This window comes from Hyperolius riggenbachi, chromosome 1, assembly GCF_040937935.1.
Source record: "Hyperolius riggenbachi isolate aHypRig1 chromosome 1, aHypRig1.pri, whole genome shotgun sequence".
NCBI lineage: Eukaryota > Metazoa > Chordata > Amphibia > Anura > Hyperoliidae > Hyperolius > Hyperolius riggenbachi.
Genome location: NC_090646.1, coordinates 179,492,523 through 179,512,875, shown reverse-complemented (window position 1 = coordinate 179,512,875; position 20,353 = coordinate 179,492,523). Strand labels below are relative to the sequence as shown.

The window sequence follows — 20,353 nt, the reverse complement described above, 5'->3', positions numbered from 1 at the left end:
TAGGGAGGACGTCGGGGGAGGACGCCGTAACTAGGGAGGACGTCGGGGGAGGACGCCGAAACTAGGAAGGATGGCGGTGGCAGCACGTTTATATCGCAAGGCTGCGGTCTATACGAAGACTGCAGCGAAGAGGTGCGCGGGCAGCTGGGGCTCTGAAAACCTTCACAATGAATGCCAAGATGTCATGGGATGAATAGAGAAGAAGACTGCAGCTGAAGAGGAGCGCAGCTGCTGGGACTCTGAACACCGGCATTCAGAATGACAGGCGCCCTCTGATGAAGAAAGCCAGATGGAGGAGGAGAGGATCGTGGCGACAGGATCAGGTGAGATGTTTCAATAGGGTTTAGCTAGTGTAGTGTATTTGGTGGTGGCAGAAGGGGTTGGTTGGTGTAGTGTAGTCTAGTGTGGTGTAGTAGTTACAGCAGCAGGTGTTAGTTAGTGAAGTGTAGTGTAGTGGGGGCAGCAGGGGTAAGTGAAGTGTAGTGTGGTGTAGATGGGCAGTGTAGCTTAGATAGTGACAGTTTAGGGAGAAAAAGTCCATAAGACACCCCTCCACCATAGACGCACCTAGGATTATTTATTTTTTTCTCAGATTTTTGCCCCCTAAACCTAGGTGCGTCTTACATGCCGGAGCGTCTTATATTCCGAAAAATACGGTAATACCGGTGGACAGCCACAGCACACTGGTCACTTTTGCTTGTCTATAGCACTGACTACACTTGCTCTCGATTGCTCGATAGCTGCTCAATTGTGTTCTTTCTTCTTTGTTGCCTAACATCGGGACAAAAGATCAGGATGTTCCTGATTGTAGGATATTTCCTACTTTTTCTGCATCTCTCATCAGGTATGTCTATTCCATCAGGATTTAGGCCCCGTTCACACTGCACGCGTTTCCAGCTGCGTTTTGGAAACGCGTGCAGGTGGCCGACACGCACGACATCAGACATTGCATAGAGTGCAATGTCTGATGTTCACACTGCATGCGTTCCGGACCTGTGCGGTCCGGGAACGCATGCTGCACGCATTTTTTGTAAAAACGCATGGCTGTCCCATTCACTTTTCAGTGATGGGATCAGCCACGCAACGCATACGAACGCGGATGGCGTGCGTTCGTACGCGTTGCGGTCCGCATGCGTTGCGGTCTGCGTTCTGCAGTCTGAACGGGGCCTAAGGCTGTGCTGCACTGTGTGGTTATTAGTGGTAGCAGGAGCTCATGCAGACATTGGGGGTGACAGCACACATACATGTCCAATCCATCTGATTTCTTATGGGAGCCAAACAAACTGGGAGTAGTGTTGGGCGAACATCTAGATGTTCGGGTTCGGGCCGAACAGGCCGAACATGGCCGCGATGTTCGGGTGTTCGACCCGAACTCCGAACATAATGGAAGTCAATGGGGACCCGAACTTTTGTGGTTTGTAAAGCCTCCTTGCATGCTACATACCCCAAATTTACAGGGTATGTGCACCTTGGGAGTGGGTACAAGAGGAAAAAAAAATTAGCAAAAAGAGCTTATAGTTTTTGAGAAAATCGATTTTAAAGTTTCAAAGGGAAAACTGTCTTTTAAATGCGGGAAATGTCTGTTTTCTTTGCACAGGTAACATGTTTTTTGTCGGCATGCAGTCATAAATGTAATACATATAAGAGGTTCCAGGAAAAGGGACCGGTAACGCTAACCCAGCAGCAGCACACGTGATGGAACAGGAGGAGGGTGGCGCAGGAGGAGAAGAAGGCCACGCTTTGTGAGACACAACAACCCCGGCCTTGCATGAGGGCAAGAAGCGTGCGGATAGCAGGCTTTGTACCGCCATGCAGTCATAAATGTAATAAAGATAAGTGGTTCAATAAACAGGGACCACGCGGCAACGCTAACCCAGCAGCAGCAGACGTGATGGAACAGGAGCAGGCGCAGGAGGAGAAGGCCACGCTTTGTGAGACACAACAACCCAGGCCTTGCATGAGGGCAAGAAGCGTGCGGATAGCATGCTTTGTACCGCCATGCAGTCATAAATGTAATAAAGATAAGTGGTTCAATAAACAGGGACCACGCGGCAACGCTAACCCAGCAGCAGCAGACGTGATGGAACAGGAGGAGGCGCAGGAGGAGAAGGCCACGCTTTGTGAGACACAACAACCCAGGCCTTGCATGAGGGCAAGAAGCGTGCGGATAGCATGCTTTGTACCGCCATGCAGTCATAAATGTAATAAAGATAAGTGGTTCAATAAACAGGGACCACGCGGCAACGCTAACCCAGCAGCAGCAGACGTGATGGAACAGGAGCAGGCGCAGGAGGAGAAGGCCACGCTTTGTGAGACACAACAACCCAGGCCTTGCATGAGGGCAAGAAGCGTGCGGATAGCATGCTTTGTACCGCCATGCAGTCATAAATGTAATAAAGATAAGTGGTTCAATAAACAGGGACCACGCGGCAACGCTAACCCAGCAGCAGCAGACGTGATGGAACAGGAGGAGGCGCAGGAGGAGAAGGCCACGCTTTGTGAGACACAACAACCCAGGCCTTGCATGAGGGCAAGAAGCGTGCGGATAGCATGCTTTGTACCGCCATGCAGTCATAAATGTAATAAAGATAAGTGGTTCAATAAACAGGGACCACGCGGCAACGCTAACCCAGCAGCAGCAGACGTGATGGAACAGGAGCAGGCGCAGGAGGAGAAGGCCACGCTTTGTGAGACACAACAACCCAGGCCTTGCATGAGGGCAAGAAGCGTGCGGATAGCATGCTTTGTACCGCCATGCAGTCATAAATGTAATAAAGATAAGTGGTTCAATAAACAGGGACCACGCGGCAACGCTAACCCAGCAGCAGCAGACGTGATGGAACAGGAGCAGGCGCAGGAGGAGAAGGCCACGCTTTGTGAGACACAACAACCCAGGCCTTGCATGTGGACAAAAAGCGTGCGGATATAGCAGCAATGCTTTTTGCCGCCATGCAGTCATAAATGTAATACAGATGAGAGGTTCAATAAACAGGGCCCGGAAACGCAACACCATCCCAGATGTTCATTGGTCATGTTACTTGGTTGGGGTCCTGGAGTGTTGCGTAGTCATTTCCAATCCAGGATTGATTCATTTTAATTTGAGTCAGACGGTCTGCATTTTCTGTAGAGAGGCGGATACGCCGATCTGTGACGATGCCTCCGGCAGCACTGAAACAGCGTTCCGACATAACGCTGGCTGCCGGGCAAGCCAGCACCTCTATTGCGTACATTGCCAGTTCGTGCCAGGTGTCTAGCTTCGATACCCAATAGTTGAAGGGTGCAGATGGATGGTTCGACACAGCTACGCCATCTGACATGTAGTCCTTGACCATCTTCTCCAGGCGATCGGTGTTGGAGGTGGATCTGCACGCTTGCTGTTCAGTGGGCTGCGGCTGCATGGGTGTCAGAAAATTTTCCCACTCCAAGGACACTGCCGATACCATTCCCTTTTGGGTACTAGCTGCGGCTTGCGTTGTTTGCTGCCCTCCTGGTCGTCCTGGGTTTGCGGAAGTCAGTCTGTCTGCGTACAACTGGCTAGAGGAGGGGGAGGATGTCAATCTCCTCTCTAAAGTCTCCACAAGGGCCTGCTGGTATTCTTCCATTTTGACCTGTCTGACTCTTTCTTCAAGCAGTTTTGGAACATTGTGTTTGTACCGTGGATCCAGAAGGGTATAAACCCAGTAATTGGTGTTGTCCAGAATGCGCACAATGCGTGGGTCACGTTCAATGCAGTCTAGCATGAATTGAGCCATGTGTGCCAGAGTCCTACCAGAATCCTCATCATCCTCTTGTGAGCGTTGTGATAGTTGTTGTGATGCATCATAGTCGTCACCTTCCTCCTGGTCTGCTTCTGCTGACCATTCGCGTTGAATTGTGGAAGTCCAACGTGCACCGCTCTGGCCCTCGTCAGTGGTGGCATGAAATTCCTGCTCCAACTCCAGCTGTTCCTCCTCCTCTTCTTCGTCATAGCTGCTGGGGCCAGCGTTCCCTGAGGCGGATGGCCTGATGTTGGTACCATCACGCTGATCGTTTTCTCCTTCAGATTCCCCCAGTTGCATCATGACAGCTGTTTCCTTGATTTTTAACATCGACCTCTTCAGTAAACACAGCAGTGGTATGGTAATGCTGACTGAAGAGTTGTCACTGCTCACAAGCAACGTGGATTGCTCAAAATTTTGGAGGACTTGGCAGAGGTCCAACATGTTGGCCCAATCGGATCCACAGAAGCTTGGCAGCTGGCCGGATGCGCCTCGGTACTGCGCCGTCATGTACTGGACCACTGCACTCTTCTGCTCGCAAAAGCGGGCTAGCATGTGCAGCGTAGAATTCCAGCGCGTAGCGACATCACACAGCAAGCGATGGTGGGGGAGATTGAAGCGCTCCTGCATCTTGGCGAGTGCCCCCGAAGCAGTACTGGAATTTCTACAATGTTTGGACACTCGACGCACCTTCAACAGCAGATCGGGCACGCCTGGGTATGTCCTCAGGAACCGCTGAACTACTAGGTTCATCACGTGCGCCAGGCAAGGGATGTGTGTCAGCTTAGCCAACCTTAAAGCGCGAATGAGATTACTCCCATTATCACACACAACCATGCCCGGTTTCAGGTCCAGCGGTGCCAGCCACAAATCCGTCTGTTCCTTTATTCCCCTCCAAATTTCCTCCCCTGTGTGCTGCTTATCCCCAAGGCAGATTAGCTTCAGCAACGCTTGCTGACGCATGCCAACAGCTGTGCTGCACTGCTTCCACGATCCTACTGCTGCTGGGTTAGCGTTTCCGGATGAGGTACAGCTTTGAGATGCGTTGGAGGAGAAGGAGTCAGAGAGGTAGGTGCTGCTGTTATCCAGTGGGAGGGACGGCGGTGCAGCTGTTTGTGGCGTGGGCAACACCCGTGCCGTAGCAGGTGAGGAATCGCTGCCAGGCTCCACAAGGTTCACCCAGTGCGCGGTAAGGGAGATGTATCGACCCTGGCCGAACGCACTCGTCCAGGTGTCAGTGGTGAGGTGAACCTTGCAGGCAACGGCATTCTTCAAGCTTCGGGTTATTTTGCTGACCACGTGCTCATGCAACTCAGGCACTGCAGAGCGCGCAAAGTGGTAGCGGCTGGGAACCACGTAACGTGGGATGGCCACTGACATCATGCCCTTGAAGCTGTTTGTCTCCACCAATCGATATGGCAGCATTTCGCAGGCCAGAAGCTTGGCTATGCTGGCTGTTACTGCCACGGCCCGGGGGTCATTTGCTGGCAATTTCCTCTTGCGCTCAAACATCTCCGACACAGACAACTGAACCGTAGCGCTGCACACGGAAGGGCTGTTGGTTGTTGTGTTTGATGAACACTGGGAGACCTCAAGAGCACTACTCCGGAAAGTGACAGTGTCAGCGTCGTCTGATGTTTGTGAATGTTGTGAACCACGCAATGGCTGGGCTACTGCTGCTGCTGAGGCGGGTCTGGTGGTGAGTCTGGTGAACCCAAGGGAGGCAGTGTTGTTTCTGGTACCCTGTCCTGACGCGTTTGCCCAAAGAGTGGGATGTTTGGATAGCATGTGACGGCTCATGCTGGTGGTGGAGAGGTTGTTAATATTTTTCCCCCTGCTCAGGCGGGTCTTGCACACCTTGCAAATCGCCATGGTAACATCCTCAGTGCAGTCTTCAAAGAAAGCCCAGACTTTGGAGCACCTGCCTCCTTGCTGGCGATTTCTGTTTGCTCCTCTTTTGCCTCTCACTTGAACTTCCACGCTTGTGGTGCCTGAAATTGCGCGCCGCCTACCTTGTGGCACAAGGCGAACTCGTGCAGCAGTGTGTTCTTCAACAGACTCATCTGTGCTGCTGCTACGACGGCGATGTTCTCGTTCACAAACAAAATCTGGGTCTCTGTCCACATTGTCCATACCCTCCTCTTCCATCTCCTCAAACTCGTCATATGTCATTGTGGGCCACCGCCGTGGAGTAGAGCTCCCCACAACAACCTCTGCGCAGCACACTCCAACGTCGTCTTCCAGATCTTGTCGGCCGACCTCCTGCAATTGCAACCCCTCCTGCCCAAATTGCTCTGGGATTTGGGTTTCCGAGTCCTCTTCGGACTCGCCTTGTATTTCAGTGCGCGGTGCATTTCCCACAGTTAACGGTTGTGAATCCAGGCACAACATTTCTGGCTGTTCCTCCATTGACCTTTGAAAGGTGGAAGTTTGTTGGGCTGGGAATAGCTCCTGCGAATACCCCATTGTGTCCTGAGGTAATTCATCGGACTGGTTATCTGGCAGTTGTGTGCGTGGTGTCGCTGCCGGTTGTGTCAGCTTTGTGCCCACTGGCTCCTTGTAACTGGCTGAGGACTCGGACCTCGTGCGTGATGTGCTGGTGCTGCTTAACCCACTGCTGGACGCTTGAGAGGTCATCCAAGTAATTATCTGGTCCTGTTCTTTTGGATTTGTGAGGGTTGTTGTCCTGGACAACATGGGCGGTATTGAGTGGGTTTTCTTGGGTGCTCCCCTGTGGCCTGTACGTGAACCGTCAGGGGAAACACCTCTTCCCTTGCCCCTCCCTCTTTCACCGGATTTCTTCCTCATTTCACTTATCCTTACAGTACACGCTGACTGGCAGCAGTACAGTGGCAGTACAGAAATGCTATACAGTACCACTATTCCCAGCAGCGACACAGAGCACAATGCTATACAGTGACGGGTGAGCGGTGTACCACTATTCCCAGCAGCGACACAGAGCACAATGCTATACAGTGACGGGTGAGCGGTGTACCACTATTCCCAGCAGCGACACAGAGCACAATGCTATACAGTGGCGAACGAGCGGTGTACCACTATTCCCAGCAGACACAGAACAGTACACAGAATGCTATATAGTGTGGCTGAACGAGCGGTGTACCACTATTCCCAGCAGACACAGAACAGTACACAGAATGCTATATAGTGTGGCTGAACGAGCGGTGTACTACTGTTCCCAGCAGACACAGAACAGTACACAGAATGCTATATAGTGTGGCTGAACGAGCGGTGTACTACTGTTCCCAGCAGACACAGAACAGTACACAGAATGCTATATAGTGTGGCTGAACGAGCGGTGTACCACTATTCCCAGCAGACACAGAACAGTACACAGAATGCTATATAGTGTGGCTGAACGAGCGGTGTACTACTGTTCCCAGCAGACACAGAACAGTACACAGAATGCTATATAGTGTGGCTGAACGAGCGGTGTACTACTGTTCCCAGCAGACACAGAACAGTACACAGAATGCTATATAGTGTGGCTGAACGAGCGGTGTACTACTGTTCCCAGCAGACACAGAACAGTACACAGAATGCTATATAGTGTGGCTGAACGAGCGGTGTACTACTGTTCCCAGCAGACACAGAACAGTACACAGAATGCTATATAGTGTGGCTGAACGAGCGGTGTACCACTATTCCCAGCAGACACAGAACAGTACACAGAATGCTATATAGTGTGGCTGAACGAGCGGTGTACTACTGTTCCCAGCAGACACAGAACAGTACACAGAATGCTATATAGTGTGGCTGAACGAGCGGTGTACTACTGTTCCCAGCAGACACAGAACAGTACACAGAATGCTATATAGTGTGGCTGAACGAGCGGTGTACTACTGTTCCCAGCAGACACAGAACAGTACACAGAATGCTATATAGTGTGGCTGAACGAGCGGTGTACCACTGTTCCCAGCAGACACAGAACAGTACACAGAATGCTATATAGTGTGGCTGAACGAGCGGTGTACCACTGTTCCCAGCAGACACAGAACAGTACACAGAATGCTATATAGTGTGGCTGAACGAGCGGTGTACTACTGTTCCCAGCAGTGACACACAATGACTGGGGGGGACCCTGGCTAGCGTGGCTGGAGCGCGAACTACCCTGCCTGCCTACCCAAAGCTAAACCCACAGACAAATGGCGGAGATATGACGTGGTTCGGGTATTTATTTACCCGAACCACGTGACAGTTCGGCCAATCAGAGCGCGTTCGGGTCCGAACCACGTGACCCGTTCGGCCAATCACAGCGCTAGCCGAACGTTCGGGGAACGTTCGGCCATGCGCTCTTAGTTCGGCCATATGGCCGAACGGTTTGGCCGAGCACCGTCAGGTGTTCGGCCGAACTCGAACATCACCCGAACAGGGTGATGTTCTGCAGAACCCGAACAGTGGCGAACACTGTTCGCCCAACACTAACTGGGAGCTAAGTTTATGTTTACTGGCTGGCTGAGGGTGGATACATTCTTGTGCTTAAAAGTGGATGGAACTGCAAATTTAATATCTTTTTACTTATTGCTAGGTACAAGAGTAAGTAGTGTAACATTGTTCTCCCAACACTTGAAAAAAATAGATCCATTTGTACATTACCTGTGTGTATGTCTAGCGCCTGTATAACGGAAGTTACCGAGTTACAGGAAACTTTATTCCTTGTTATCGCTGAAATTGCTTTGACTGACAGCAGCAATAGGCCAGTAAAAATCTGCGCAGTATGGGTTAGTTTCCAAATGATGCGTCAGCTGTTGCCATGGCATCATGTCTCTATGAGGTAGGAAGCAGGGAGGAGTAAGCTATATACAGGGCCTCTCCATTTACACAGGCAATAAACAAATGTGTCTATTTAAAAAAAAAATGTTGGGAGAACAATGTATACTAACTAGTCTACATTGCCGCAATTGCCTGCCTAGCATGCCCGTGCACGCTCCCACACATGTTCCCACACGCGTTCTCGTTGCTGCCCGTTAGTACACTGATCGGTCAATCAGAGGCTGGTGGTCATTGATAAATTGAAAGTGGAAACTCACACGCTACACTTCTTGTGTACGTTCACAGTACACAGGAATAAAATGGGAGGGACATCTAGTGGCCAAATTGTAAAATTGTTACCTACATACATAGTGCATAAAATTAAATAAAAAAAATATTAAATAAAAATACATAAAGTCCCCCATTAATTAACTCCTTACCTCCCCTCACAAAAGTTACCAAAATAAACACTTATAAAAAGTGACATTTAAAAAAATAATAATACAAAAATAGTTACCTAAGGGACACAACTGTTTTAATATGTATATCACAAGGGTATGTTACAGTTACTTTAGCAAACAAGGGCTTGTAATTAGTGGCGGACCCAAAACTGCAAAATACACCTTTATTTCTAAATAAAATATTGTCGCCATACATTGTACTAGGAACATTTTTTAAATGTAATAATAACCAGAACAAATGGGCAAATAAAATGGAAAAGGTGCCAGGTGGTAAGGGAGAGCTGAGTGGGGACAGGAAGTCTGTAGGCATCGGTGGGCTCTGCGGCAGAGCAGGTAAGATAAACAGCACGCCTTCCAGCTGCACTATACTCTGCACGCGGCACCTATACTGGGGGGAACTATTCCAGGCTATCTATACTGGAGGGAACTATTCCAGGCTACCTATACTGGGGGGAACTATTCCAGGCTATCTATACTGGGGGGAACTATTCCAGGCTGCCTATACTGGGGGGAACTATTCCAGGCTACCTATACTGCGGAAAACTATTTCAGGCTACCTATACTGCGGAAAATTATTCCAGGCTACCTATCGTTTTGTACCCTTCCTGCATCAACCTTCAGCTTTCCGGCGTCCATGCACCAGCCTCTAGCATGTCACCTGACCTGATGTGGGTTCAGGTGACATGCCGGAGCTCCACACAGAGGAAACCACAAAGCCGCTAGGAGCTACAAGACACTTAGCACAATGCACTTACTCCTTTCCTTTATTTTGGGTCCGGGGGTGTCGTTTAATATCCAGCACAGGGTGTCAAATGCCCTAGGTGCACCAATGATATTGCTTTGAAGGGTTTGCAGGGCATTGTAGGATGGAAAATACTTACCGAGCTTCCAGGCATTGTCTTGTACCCTTCCTGCATCAACCTTCAGCTTTTTGGCGTCCATGCACCGTCTCCTAGCATGTCACCTGACCCGATGCGGGTCAGGTGACATGCCGGAGCTCCACACAAAGGACACCACAAATCCGCTAAGAGCTACAAGAAGGGTATAAGATGGCGCCTGAAGGCTAGATAAGCATTTTCTGCTTTACGGGGGAATGTTTGTGCTTTTTCAGCAGGTTTCTTAAGCAAGCGGCACCCACACATACCCAGCATCAGCATCTATCTAAGTCAATGGAAATGCATTTTTTGGAAATCTAACGCAGCAAAAAGACAGTGCATCTAGTGAGCAAGGGCCCTTAGAAGGGCATTTTTAAAGCAAGAATCCAATATGTTTATTGCATAGTTAAAAAACAGAAACACGAGATGCATTTCTGAAGTCTCAAAATGTAAAGCCATGTACAGATGCTAAATTTCTCTTACACTAAAAGGTAGAAGAATAATTGTTAGGTTTACAGCTTTCTAAAGAAGGGCTGTACAGACATGCAGCTTGGCTACAGACAAGCAGACTGTTCAGACTGTTCTGTGCTATGGAGGGGAAGGGGGGTGATTCGGGAGATGCATGACTTTTAAGTGGTAGTGAACAGGGTCGCCGCCAGCATACAGGCGAGCAATGCCCCCCCTCGTGGCCTGACACAAAGGGGTCCTCGCTCTGCTGCTGGCGTGCGCAGCGGCGGGTGGGGGGGGGAGCAGGCGGAGCAAAGTTTCAACTTACCTGCCTCAATCCTGCACGCAGCCTCTATCTTCCTCCTGTCCCGCCGCACGGCATATGTCGCTATGGTAACAGCGCCCCATGTGATGACGTAACCGCATGTCATCACAGTGGGAGCTCTTACCGATGCGACATACGCTGGGAGAGGAAGAAGATAGAGGCTGTGTGCAGGATCAAGTAAGCCAGGTGAGTTGAAACATCGCTCTGCCCGCTCCTCTCGCCCTATACTGGAGACACCTAACCTATGCTGGGGGCATGCATCTACCTAACCTATACTGAGGGGTACCTACCTATCTAACCTATACTGTGTGAACCTACCTATCTAACCTATACTGGAGGCACCTATCTAACCTATACTGCGTGCACCTACCTATCTAACCTATAAGGAGGAGTACCTACCTATCTAACCTATACTGGGGCATCTACCTATCTAACCTATACTGCATGCACCTACCTATCTAACCTATACGGAGGAGTACCTACCTATCTAAACTATACTGCGTTCACCTACTTATCTAATCTACACTGGGGCATCTACCTATCTATCTAACCTATACTATCTATACCCATTTTTTCACATGCCGCTTCTTTCATTGATGGAGGCCTAAAGTTATGGACTGCTTGGGGCCACCAAAACCTTAGCTGCGCCCCTGGTAGTGAAGCAGGAGGAACCAAACAATAGCACTTGTAGCTCATTGTTTTTTTAATTATCTAACTAACACTAGATATTTGGCAAGGACAATTAGGGCCCGTTTCCACTATCGCGAATCTGCATGCGTTTTCTGCACGCAGATTCGCACAGCCAATACAACTTAAGTAGCCTGTTTCCACTTGTCAGGAAAGCAGTGTTTTTCTATGTATGAAAAATCTGCACAGCAGAGCCATCAGTATTCGCACACGGTGTGCGATTCGCATACAATGTAATTTATAGGAAATTCGCACGCATTTTTGCTATGCAAATTTTGCATGCAAATTTGCGTACGCTTTCGCCTAAAATCAATGTAAAAGCACACAGGCACTGACATGGTTAAATTCACATACTTACAAAAAACGCCAAAACGTATGCAAATTGACGTTAAAATTTGCATCCCCATGCAAATTCGTTTTCGCATTTCCCGCAACGAATTTGCACCGCACAAGTGGAAACGGGCCCTTAGAAGTTATATTCTGTAACAACAAAAATCTAGTATCTGTAAAGGTGCCCATTAACGGTACAATTTTTCCTTCAGATTCAATTTTTTGACATGATTTTTAAGATCAAATTGTATAGAAAACTGTGCAGTGCGTAGTGAAAGTCGATGTAAAATGATTCTTTGGTCGATTGGAAGCTAAAAATGATCGATATGGTGGCCTCTAATGATCCAATCTTTTTTATCCAATGTTACCACATCTATGTAGTAGGAAGGTAAATTGAGTGTATACATTGAATGGATCATTTAAGCAGTCATTTATATTACATAGAAATGGTAAGATTGGATGAAAAAGATTGCATCTTAAGTGGCCACCATTAGTGTCTTTAGGACGCCAATTTGTATATTTAGGATTAAACTGCAAAGGAAGTGATATTAGAGGGGTGTGTACCCATATCAACCAATCAGCTTTTAGCACTGGGCCATACTATGATGTCATAGTGAGCTGGTACTATAATACCAGTGGACAGCCACAGCACACTGGTCACTTTTGCTTGTCTATAGCACTGACTACACTTGCTCTCGATTGCTCGATAGCTGCTCGATTGTGTTCTTTTTTCTTTGTTGCCTAACATCGCGACAAAGGATCAGGATGTTCCTGATTGTAGGATACTTCCTACTTTTTCTGCATCTCTCATCAGGTATGTCTATTCCATCAGGATTAAGGCTGTGCTGTACTGTGTGGTTATGAGGGGTAGCAGGAAGACATGCAGACATTGGGGGTCACAGCACACATACATATGTCCAGTGTAGCTTATTTCTTATTAGGGATGATCACAGATATGCAAATTCTTCCAAGTTGATGCAAATTTGTATGTAATTGTATGCAGATTAAAAATGGACCAATAACTTTAAACCCAGGTTTAAATTGATTGGTCCTTTTTCAAGCTGCATATATTTGCATAAAAATGTTCATAATTTCAGAAGTATTCGCATCTCATTCAACATCCCTATTTCTTATGGGAGCCACACAAACTGGGATCTCAGTTTATGTTCACTGGCTGGCTGAGAGTGGACACATTCTGGTGCTTAAAAGTGGATGGAACTGCAAATTGAATACTCTTTTACCTATAGGTACAAGAGTAGGTAGTGTAACATTGTTCTCCCAACATTTGAAAAAAATAGATACATTTGTACATTACATGTGTCTATGTCTAGCGCCTGTATAACGTAAGGTACCGAGTTACAGGAGGCTTTATTCTCCGATATTGCTGAAATCGCGTTGACTGACAGCGGCAACAGGCCAGTGGAAAGCTGCGCAGTTTGGGTCAGTTTCCAAATGATGCGTCAGCCGTTGCCATGGCAACGTGTCTCTATAAAGTAGGCAGTGGGGAGGAGTAAGCTGTAAGGCAGGGGTGACCACACTTTTTTGGCTTGCGAGCTACTTTAAAATTCGCCAAGGCCAGGAGATCTACCGATGTTTCAAATACTAAGCTTACCCCCACCCCCTCCCCATATACGTAGTTAGGTATAGGTGCCTTCAGTATAGGTTAGCTAGGTGTATGTGCCTTCAATATAGGTTAGCTAGGTACAGTATATGTGCCTTCAGTATAGGTTAGCTAGGTATATGTGCCTTCAGTATAGGTTAGCTAGGTATATGTACCTTCAGTATAGGTTAGCTAGGTATATGTGCCTTCAGTATAGGTTAGCTAGGTATATGTGGCTTCAGTATAGGTTAGCTGGGTATATGTGCCTTCAGTATAGGTTAGCTAGGTATATGTGCCTTCAGTATAGGTTAGTTAGGTATATGTGCTTTCAGTGTAGGTTAGCTAGGTATATGTACCTTCAGTATACGTTCACTTTCCTAGTTATCGCCTACCTCCCTCCAGCTCCAGCGGTGGCGTCTGTGGCTTGTCCTGGTCTCCACTCCCTCAGCCGCGGCTGCCTTGAGGGTAGATGTGCAATCCGGCGGCTGAGGGAGCCTCTGGCGGGCAAAGGGGCGGTGGGCAGCGTGCGTAAATGTGTTGTGCCCGGCGCCGCCCCCAGCCATGACGTTGCGGCTGCACCGCCTCTCCCCCCCCTGCTTCTCTATTGGTCAACGGCCGGCAACAAAATTTGATGGAATGAGGCCGCGATCTACCGAGCAGGCAGTCGCGATCTACCGGTAGATGGCAATCAAACTATTGGGCAGCCCTGCTGTAAGGAGAAGATAGCTGCCTGTTAGGATCTGTACCTACTGCTGCATCTTTAAAATCGCATGCGACCAACTATTCCAGGCTACCTATACTGGGGGCACCTATACCTGGCATGACCCACGTGGCACACTTAGCACGATGCACTTACTCCTTTCCTTTATTTTGGGTGCGGGGGTGTCATTTAATATCCAGCACAGGGTGTCAAATGCCCTAGGTGCACCACTGATATTGCTTTGAAGGGTTTGCAGGGCATTGTAGGATGGAAAATACTTACCGAGCTTCCAGGCATTGTCTTGTACCCTTCCTGCATCAACCTTCAGCTTTTTGGCGTCCATGCACCGTCTCCTAGCATGTCACCTGACCCGATGCGGGTCAGGTGACATGCCGGAGCTCCACACAAAGGACACCACAAATCCGCTAAGAGCTATAAGAGGGGTATAAGATGGAGCCTGAAGGCTTGATAAGCATTTTCTGCTTTACGAGGGAAGGTTTGTGCTTTTTCAGCAGGTTTCTGAGGGCTCGTTTCCACTGTAGCGGTGCGGAATCGCCTGGATTCCACCGCTGAATAAATCGCATGCGGCTGCGTTTCCCCATGCGGGTTTACCCGCGATTTCGCATGCGATTTCGCATGGCAAGGAGCCAGGCGAATTTAACCGTGTCACTGCCTGTGTAAAATTCCATTGCCTTTCATGCGAAATCGCATGCGAAATCGCGGGGAAATCCGCATGACAAAGCCGCATGCGATTTCCCTATTGAATGCATTAAAAACAACAGGAGTGGAGGAGCACCCATGCAAAAGGATATGGGGTGTGCCGTAGCTTTAAGACCACTGTACCAATGATCCAAAGATGCAGATCCAGACGAAGCAGGCACCACCTTCAGTAAATAATTAGCTCTTTATTGAAAAAGTCATAAAAAATGACAAGTCATCGATAAAAAATGGCTTTAGCGGCTGACAGCCCGCTGTTTCAAGCTCAGTAGCTCTTTTTCAAAGCCAGAAGCCATACAAACAAGTAGAGGAACAACTCCTCCTTAAATAGGAACTATACAAGTAATTAGCCAATCAATTTAAAATCTGGCTGGCCAATGAGAGCACTCAGAAGGGCTGTGGACCTGATGGGGAACTGAAAAGAATGACATCACCAAAAACACACCTCCCAGTCTTGCCAACGCCTAGCGCATGCGTATACAACCGTCCGCATGCGGAAAAACGTATGCGTTATACGCGGAAAATCATCCAGACGGCAAAATCATACGTACGTATAAGAAAAACCGCATGCGTAAAATTGTACGCGTCTGACGCGTAAAAAACGTACGCGTTTAACGCTGAAAATTTCACTAACATGCGTCAATATAGCCGCAAAGAAGATAGTAAGTGAAATTTAAAGATATAGCAGCGGTATACAAAAGTGCCTGGGGACCACCAAAAACGTCATCACAAACATCAAAACGGTCACCACAACCAAGTGTGACAATATGCAATGACAACAACAGCATGTCCCCAGAGCAAACAACAACCGCCTATACTTACAAAGAGGCAAGATACCACACATCGCTATGCGTTCAGCAAGACACATGGGAGTTTTCCTTAAAAAGAAAAAATTAGAAACAACACTAGAAAAAATGAGAGGAACACAGCCGTCCCAAGATTATCACACAGGCCAACCAGTAGGAAAAACAGTAAGCAGAGAAAGACAATCACAAAGGATAACTCATATACAAAAACTGAGATCATATTCTCGATTTAGCCCACCCAACCCCATAACATTAAGTTTTCGAATCCACCATGCTTCCCTACGTGCCAATTCAGCCTTTCTATTCAATCTACCCCGCCAATCATAAGGTACACTATCTATAACCTGCACCTTCATCTGTGCCACACCATGTCGAGCTGTTGAAAAATGAGACGACACAGCCTGTGTCGTATCATGATTCCGGATTGCTGATTTATGCGATGCCATTCTGTCTCGTAAGGGTTGAGTGGTCATTCCGACATATCCAAGGCCGCACGGACATTTAATTAGATAAACTACATAAGTGGAGTCGCAAGAATAGCGACCTCTAACAGTATATTGTGTGCCCTTGCATGGATGAGTGAATGTACCACCTTTTGCTATGTGGCTGCACAAATGGCAGCTTAAACAGGGAAAAGTACCAATTCTTGAACCAGTGGATAATGGATTAGCAATCATGGAAGAACTCAATGAATTACAGCTACGTTGTCTAAATACTTTATCACGAATGGTGGGGGCCTTTTTGAACGAAAGCAAAGGAGGATAGCGGAACTCCGGTATCCGGGGGAAGGCTCCTTGCAAAAGGTGCCAATGTTTTCTAACAATACTGCCCATTTGTTGACTACAGGCTGAATAAGTTGACACAAAGGGCATACGAAATTGTTTCTGAGTTTTTTTAGAACGACATGAGTTAGGGGACAGAGTATGTTCTGGGTAACCTCTTGCTCTAAATTTGGTTTTAATTAGCTCTTTATGGGTTTCTAAAGAATCTTGATCAGAAACTATTCTCTCTACTCGTGTAATTTGTCCCTGAGGGATTGCATTCTTTACCGAAGGTGGGTGGAAACTTTGATGGTGAAGAAGGGAATTTCTGTCAGTGGGTTTAGTATAAAGGGTGGTAGTCAGTCTACCCGACTGCATAATCACCCTTGTGTCCAGAAATATTGCCTCGTCTAAACTGCCATTTACAGTCAATCTAAAACTCCCATGTGTCTTGCTGAACGCATAGCGATGTGTGGTATCTTGCCTCTTTGTAAGTATAGGCGGTTGTTGTTTGCTCTGGGGACACCCTTTTGTTGTCATTGCATATTGTCACACTTGGTTGTGGTGACCGTTTTGATGTTTGTGATGACGTTTTTGGTGGTCCCCAGGCACTTTTGTATACCGCTGCTATATCTTTAAATTTCACTTACTATCTTCTTTGCGGCTATATTGACGCATGTTAGTGAAATTTTCAGCGTTAAACGCGTACGGTTTTTACGCGTCAGACGCGTACAATTTTACGCATGCGGTTTTTCTTATACGTACGTATGATTTTGCCGTCTGGATGATTTTCCGCGTATAACGCGTACGTTTTTCCGCATGCGGACGGTTGTATACGCATGCGCTAGGCGTTGGCAAGACTGGGAGGTGTGTTTTTGGTGATGTCATTCTTTTCAGTTCCCCATCAGGTCCACGGCCCTCCTGAGTGCTCTCATTGGCCAGCCAGATTTTAAATTGATTGGCTAATTACTTGTATAGTTCCTATTTAAGGAGGAGTTGTTCCTCTACTTGTTTGTATGGCTTCTGGCTTTGAAAAAGAGCTACTGAGCTTGAAACAGCGGGCTGTCAGCCGCTAAAGCCATTTTTTATCGATGACTTGTCATTTTTTATGACTTTTTCAATAAAGAGCTAATTATTTACTGAAGGTGGTGCCTGCTTCGTCTGGATCTGCCTATTGAATGCATTAGCGGCGATTCGCCTGCATTCCTGCCGCACACGAAATCTGACGACCCTGTCGTGCAGATTTTTCCTGCACCGAAAAACGCCGCCACCGCCGCACAAGTGGAAACAGCCCCATCCACTAACATTGAGTATGCGAATCCGCATGCAGTGCCCGCATGCGGATTCGCTATAGTGGAAACGAGCCCTGAAGCAAGCCGCACGCACACATACCCAGCATCAGCATCCATCTAAGTCAATGGAAATGCATTTTTTGGGAAATCTAACGCAACAAAAAGACAGTGCATCTAGTGAGCAAGGGCCCTTAGAAGGGCATTTTTAAAGCAAGAATCCAATATGTTTATTGCATAGTTAAAAAACAGAAACACGAGATGCATTTCTGAAGTCTCAAAATGTAAAGCCATGTACAGATGCTCAATTTCTCTTACACTAAATGGTAGGAGAATAATTGTTAGGTTTACAGCTTTCTAAAGAAGGGCTGTACAGACATGCAGCTTGGCTACAGACAAGCAGACTGTTCAGACTGTTCTGTGCTATGGAGGGGAAGGGGGGTGATTCGGGAGATGCATAACTTTTAAGTGGTAGTGAACAGGGTCACCGCCAGCATACAGGCGAGCAATGCCCCCGTTTGGGGCCTCACACAAAGGGGTCCTCGCTCTGCTGCTGGCGTGCGCAGCGGTGGGGGGGAGCGAACAGAGCAAAGTTTTAACTCACCTGCCTCGACCCTGCAAGCAGCCTCTTTCTTTCTCCTGTCCCAGCGCACGGTATCTGTTGCTATGGTAACAGCGCCCCCTGTGATGATGTAACCGCATGTCATCACAGGGTGAGCTGTTACCAATGCTGGGACAGGAAGAAGATAGAGGATGTGTGCAGGATCGAGGAAGCCAGGTGAGTTGAAACTTCGCTCTGCCCACTCCCCCTGCCCTATACTGGAGACACCTAACCTATGCTGGGGGCATGCATCTACCTAACCTATACTGAGGGGTACCTACCTATCTAACCTATACTGCGTGCACCTACCTATCTAACCTATACTGTGTGCACCTACTTATCTAACCTACACGGAGGAGTACCTACCTATCTAACCTATACTGCGTGCACCTACCTATCTAATCTATACTGGGGCATCTATCTATCTAACCAATACTGAGGGGTGCCTACCTACCTATCTAACCTATACTGGGGGCACCTACCTATCTAGCCTATACTGCCGGCACCTACCTATCTAACCGATACTGCGGGCGCCTACATATCTAACCTATATTGGGGGCAACTATACGGGCTACCTATACTAGGGGCACCTATACCTGTGTCCACGGGGGGGGGGGGGGGGCGTTTTACGCCCTGGCTCTGGGTGCAATTTAGCCTAGAAACTGCTAGTATTGGCTCCTCCCACATCATGTTTTGGCCATGCCATTTTTTTCGCATACCGCTTCTTTCATTGATGGAGGCCTAAAGTTATGGACTGCTTGGGGCCACCAAAACCTTAGCTGCGCCCCTGGAAGTGAAGCAGGAGGCACCAAACAACAGCACTTGAAGCTCATTGTTTTTTTAAATTATCTAACACTAGATTTTTGGCAAGGACGATTAGGGCCCGTTTCCACTATCGCGAATCTGCATGCGTTTTCTGCACGCAGATTTGCACAGCCAATACAACTTAATTAGCCTGTTTCCACTTGTCAGGAAAACAGAGAATTTTTCTGTGTAGGAAAAATCTGCACAGCAGAGCCATCAGAATTTGCACACGGTGTGCGATTCGCATACAATATAATTTATAGGAAATTCGCACGCATTTTTGCTATGCGTATTCTCCATGGGAATTTGCGTACGTTTTCGCCTAAAATCAATGTAAAAGCACACAGGCACTAACATGGTTAAATTCGCATACTTACAAAGAAACGCCAAAACGTACGCAAATTCTTGTTGAAATTTGCATCCGCATGCAAATTTGTTTTCACGTTTCCCGCAACGAATTTGCACCGCACAAGTGGAAACGAGCCCTTAGAAGTTATATTCTGTAACAACAAAAATCTAGTATCTGTAAAGGTGCCCATTAACGGTACAATTTTTCCTTCAGATTCAATTTTTCAACGTGATTTTTATGATAAAATTGTATAGAAAACTGTGCAGTGTGTAGTGAAAGTCGATGTAAAATGATTCTTTGGTCGATTGGAAGCTGAAAAATGATCGATATGGTGGCCTCTAATGATCCAATCTTTTTTATCCAATTTTACCACATCTATGTAGTAGGAAGGTAAATTGAGTGTATACATTGAATGGATCATTTAGGCAGTCATTTATATTACATAGAAATGATAAGATTGGATGAAAAAGATTGCGTTTTAAGTGGCCACCATTAAGCTACATACACACGAGGCACGGATGTCTGCAGTTACATGGAGACAAGCAACAGTTGAAAGTCTCCAGCAACGACAGTTGTATACAAGCAATGATTGTATACACGCGGCAACAACCTGTCTGCAACATAGCGGAAACTTTATATTACATAGAAATGGTAAGATTGGATGAAAAAGATTGCATCTTAAATGGCCACTATTAGTGTCTTTAGGACGCCAATTTGTATATTTAGGATTTAACTACAATGGAAGTGATACTAGAGGGGTGTGTACCCATATCAACCAATCAGCTTTTAGCACTCTTACATGGGCCATATTATGATGTCATAGTGATGTCATAGTGAGCTGGTACTATAATACTGGTGGACAGCCACAGCACACTGGTCACTTTTGCTTGTCTATAGCACTGACTACACTTGCTCTCGATTGCTCGATAGCTGCTCGATTGTTTCTCTGGTATTCTTTTTTCTTTGTTGCCTAACATCGCGACAAAGGATCAGGATGTTCCTGATTGTAGGATACTTCCTACTTTTTCTGCATCTCTCATCAGGTATGTCTATTCCATCAGGATTAAGGTTGT

At 47.4% G+C, this 20,353-nt stretch overlaps 1 protein-coding gene across 1 annotated transcript in view; it reads left to right on the top strand.

Moving 5' to 3' along the window:
- The first annotated feature begins 289 nt into the window (after positions 1-289).
- LOC137563853 (uncharacterized) overlaps positions 290-20,353 on the top strand; it is a 32,859-nt gene continuing 12,795 nt past the window's right edge. The window contains exon 1 of the mRNA XM_068276907.1: positions 290-323. Within this exon, the coding sequence (XP_068133008.1) occupies positions 290-323 (34 nt within the window). The remainder of the gene's footprint in view (positions 324-20,353) is intronic.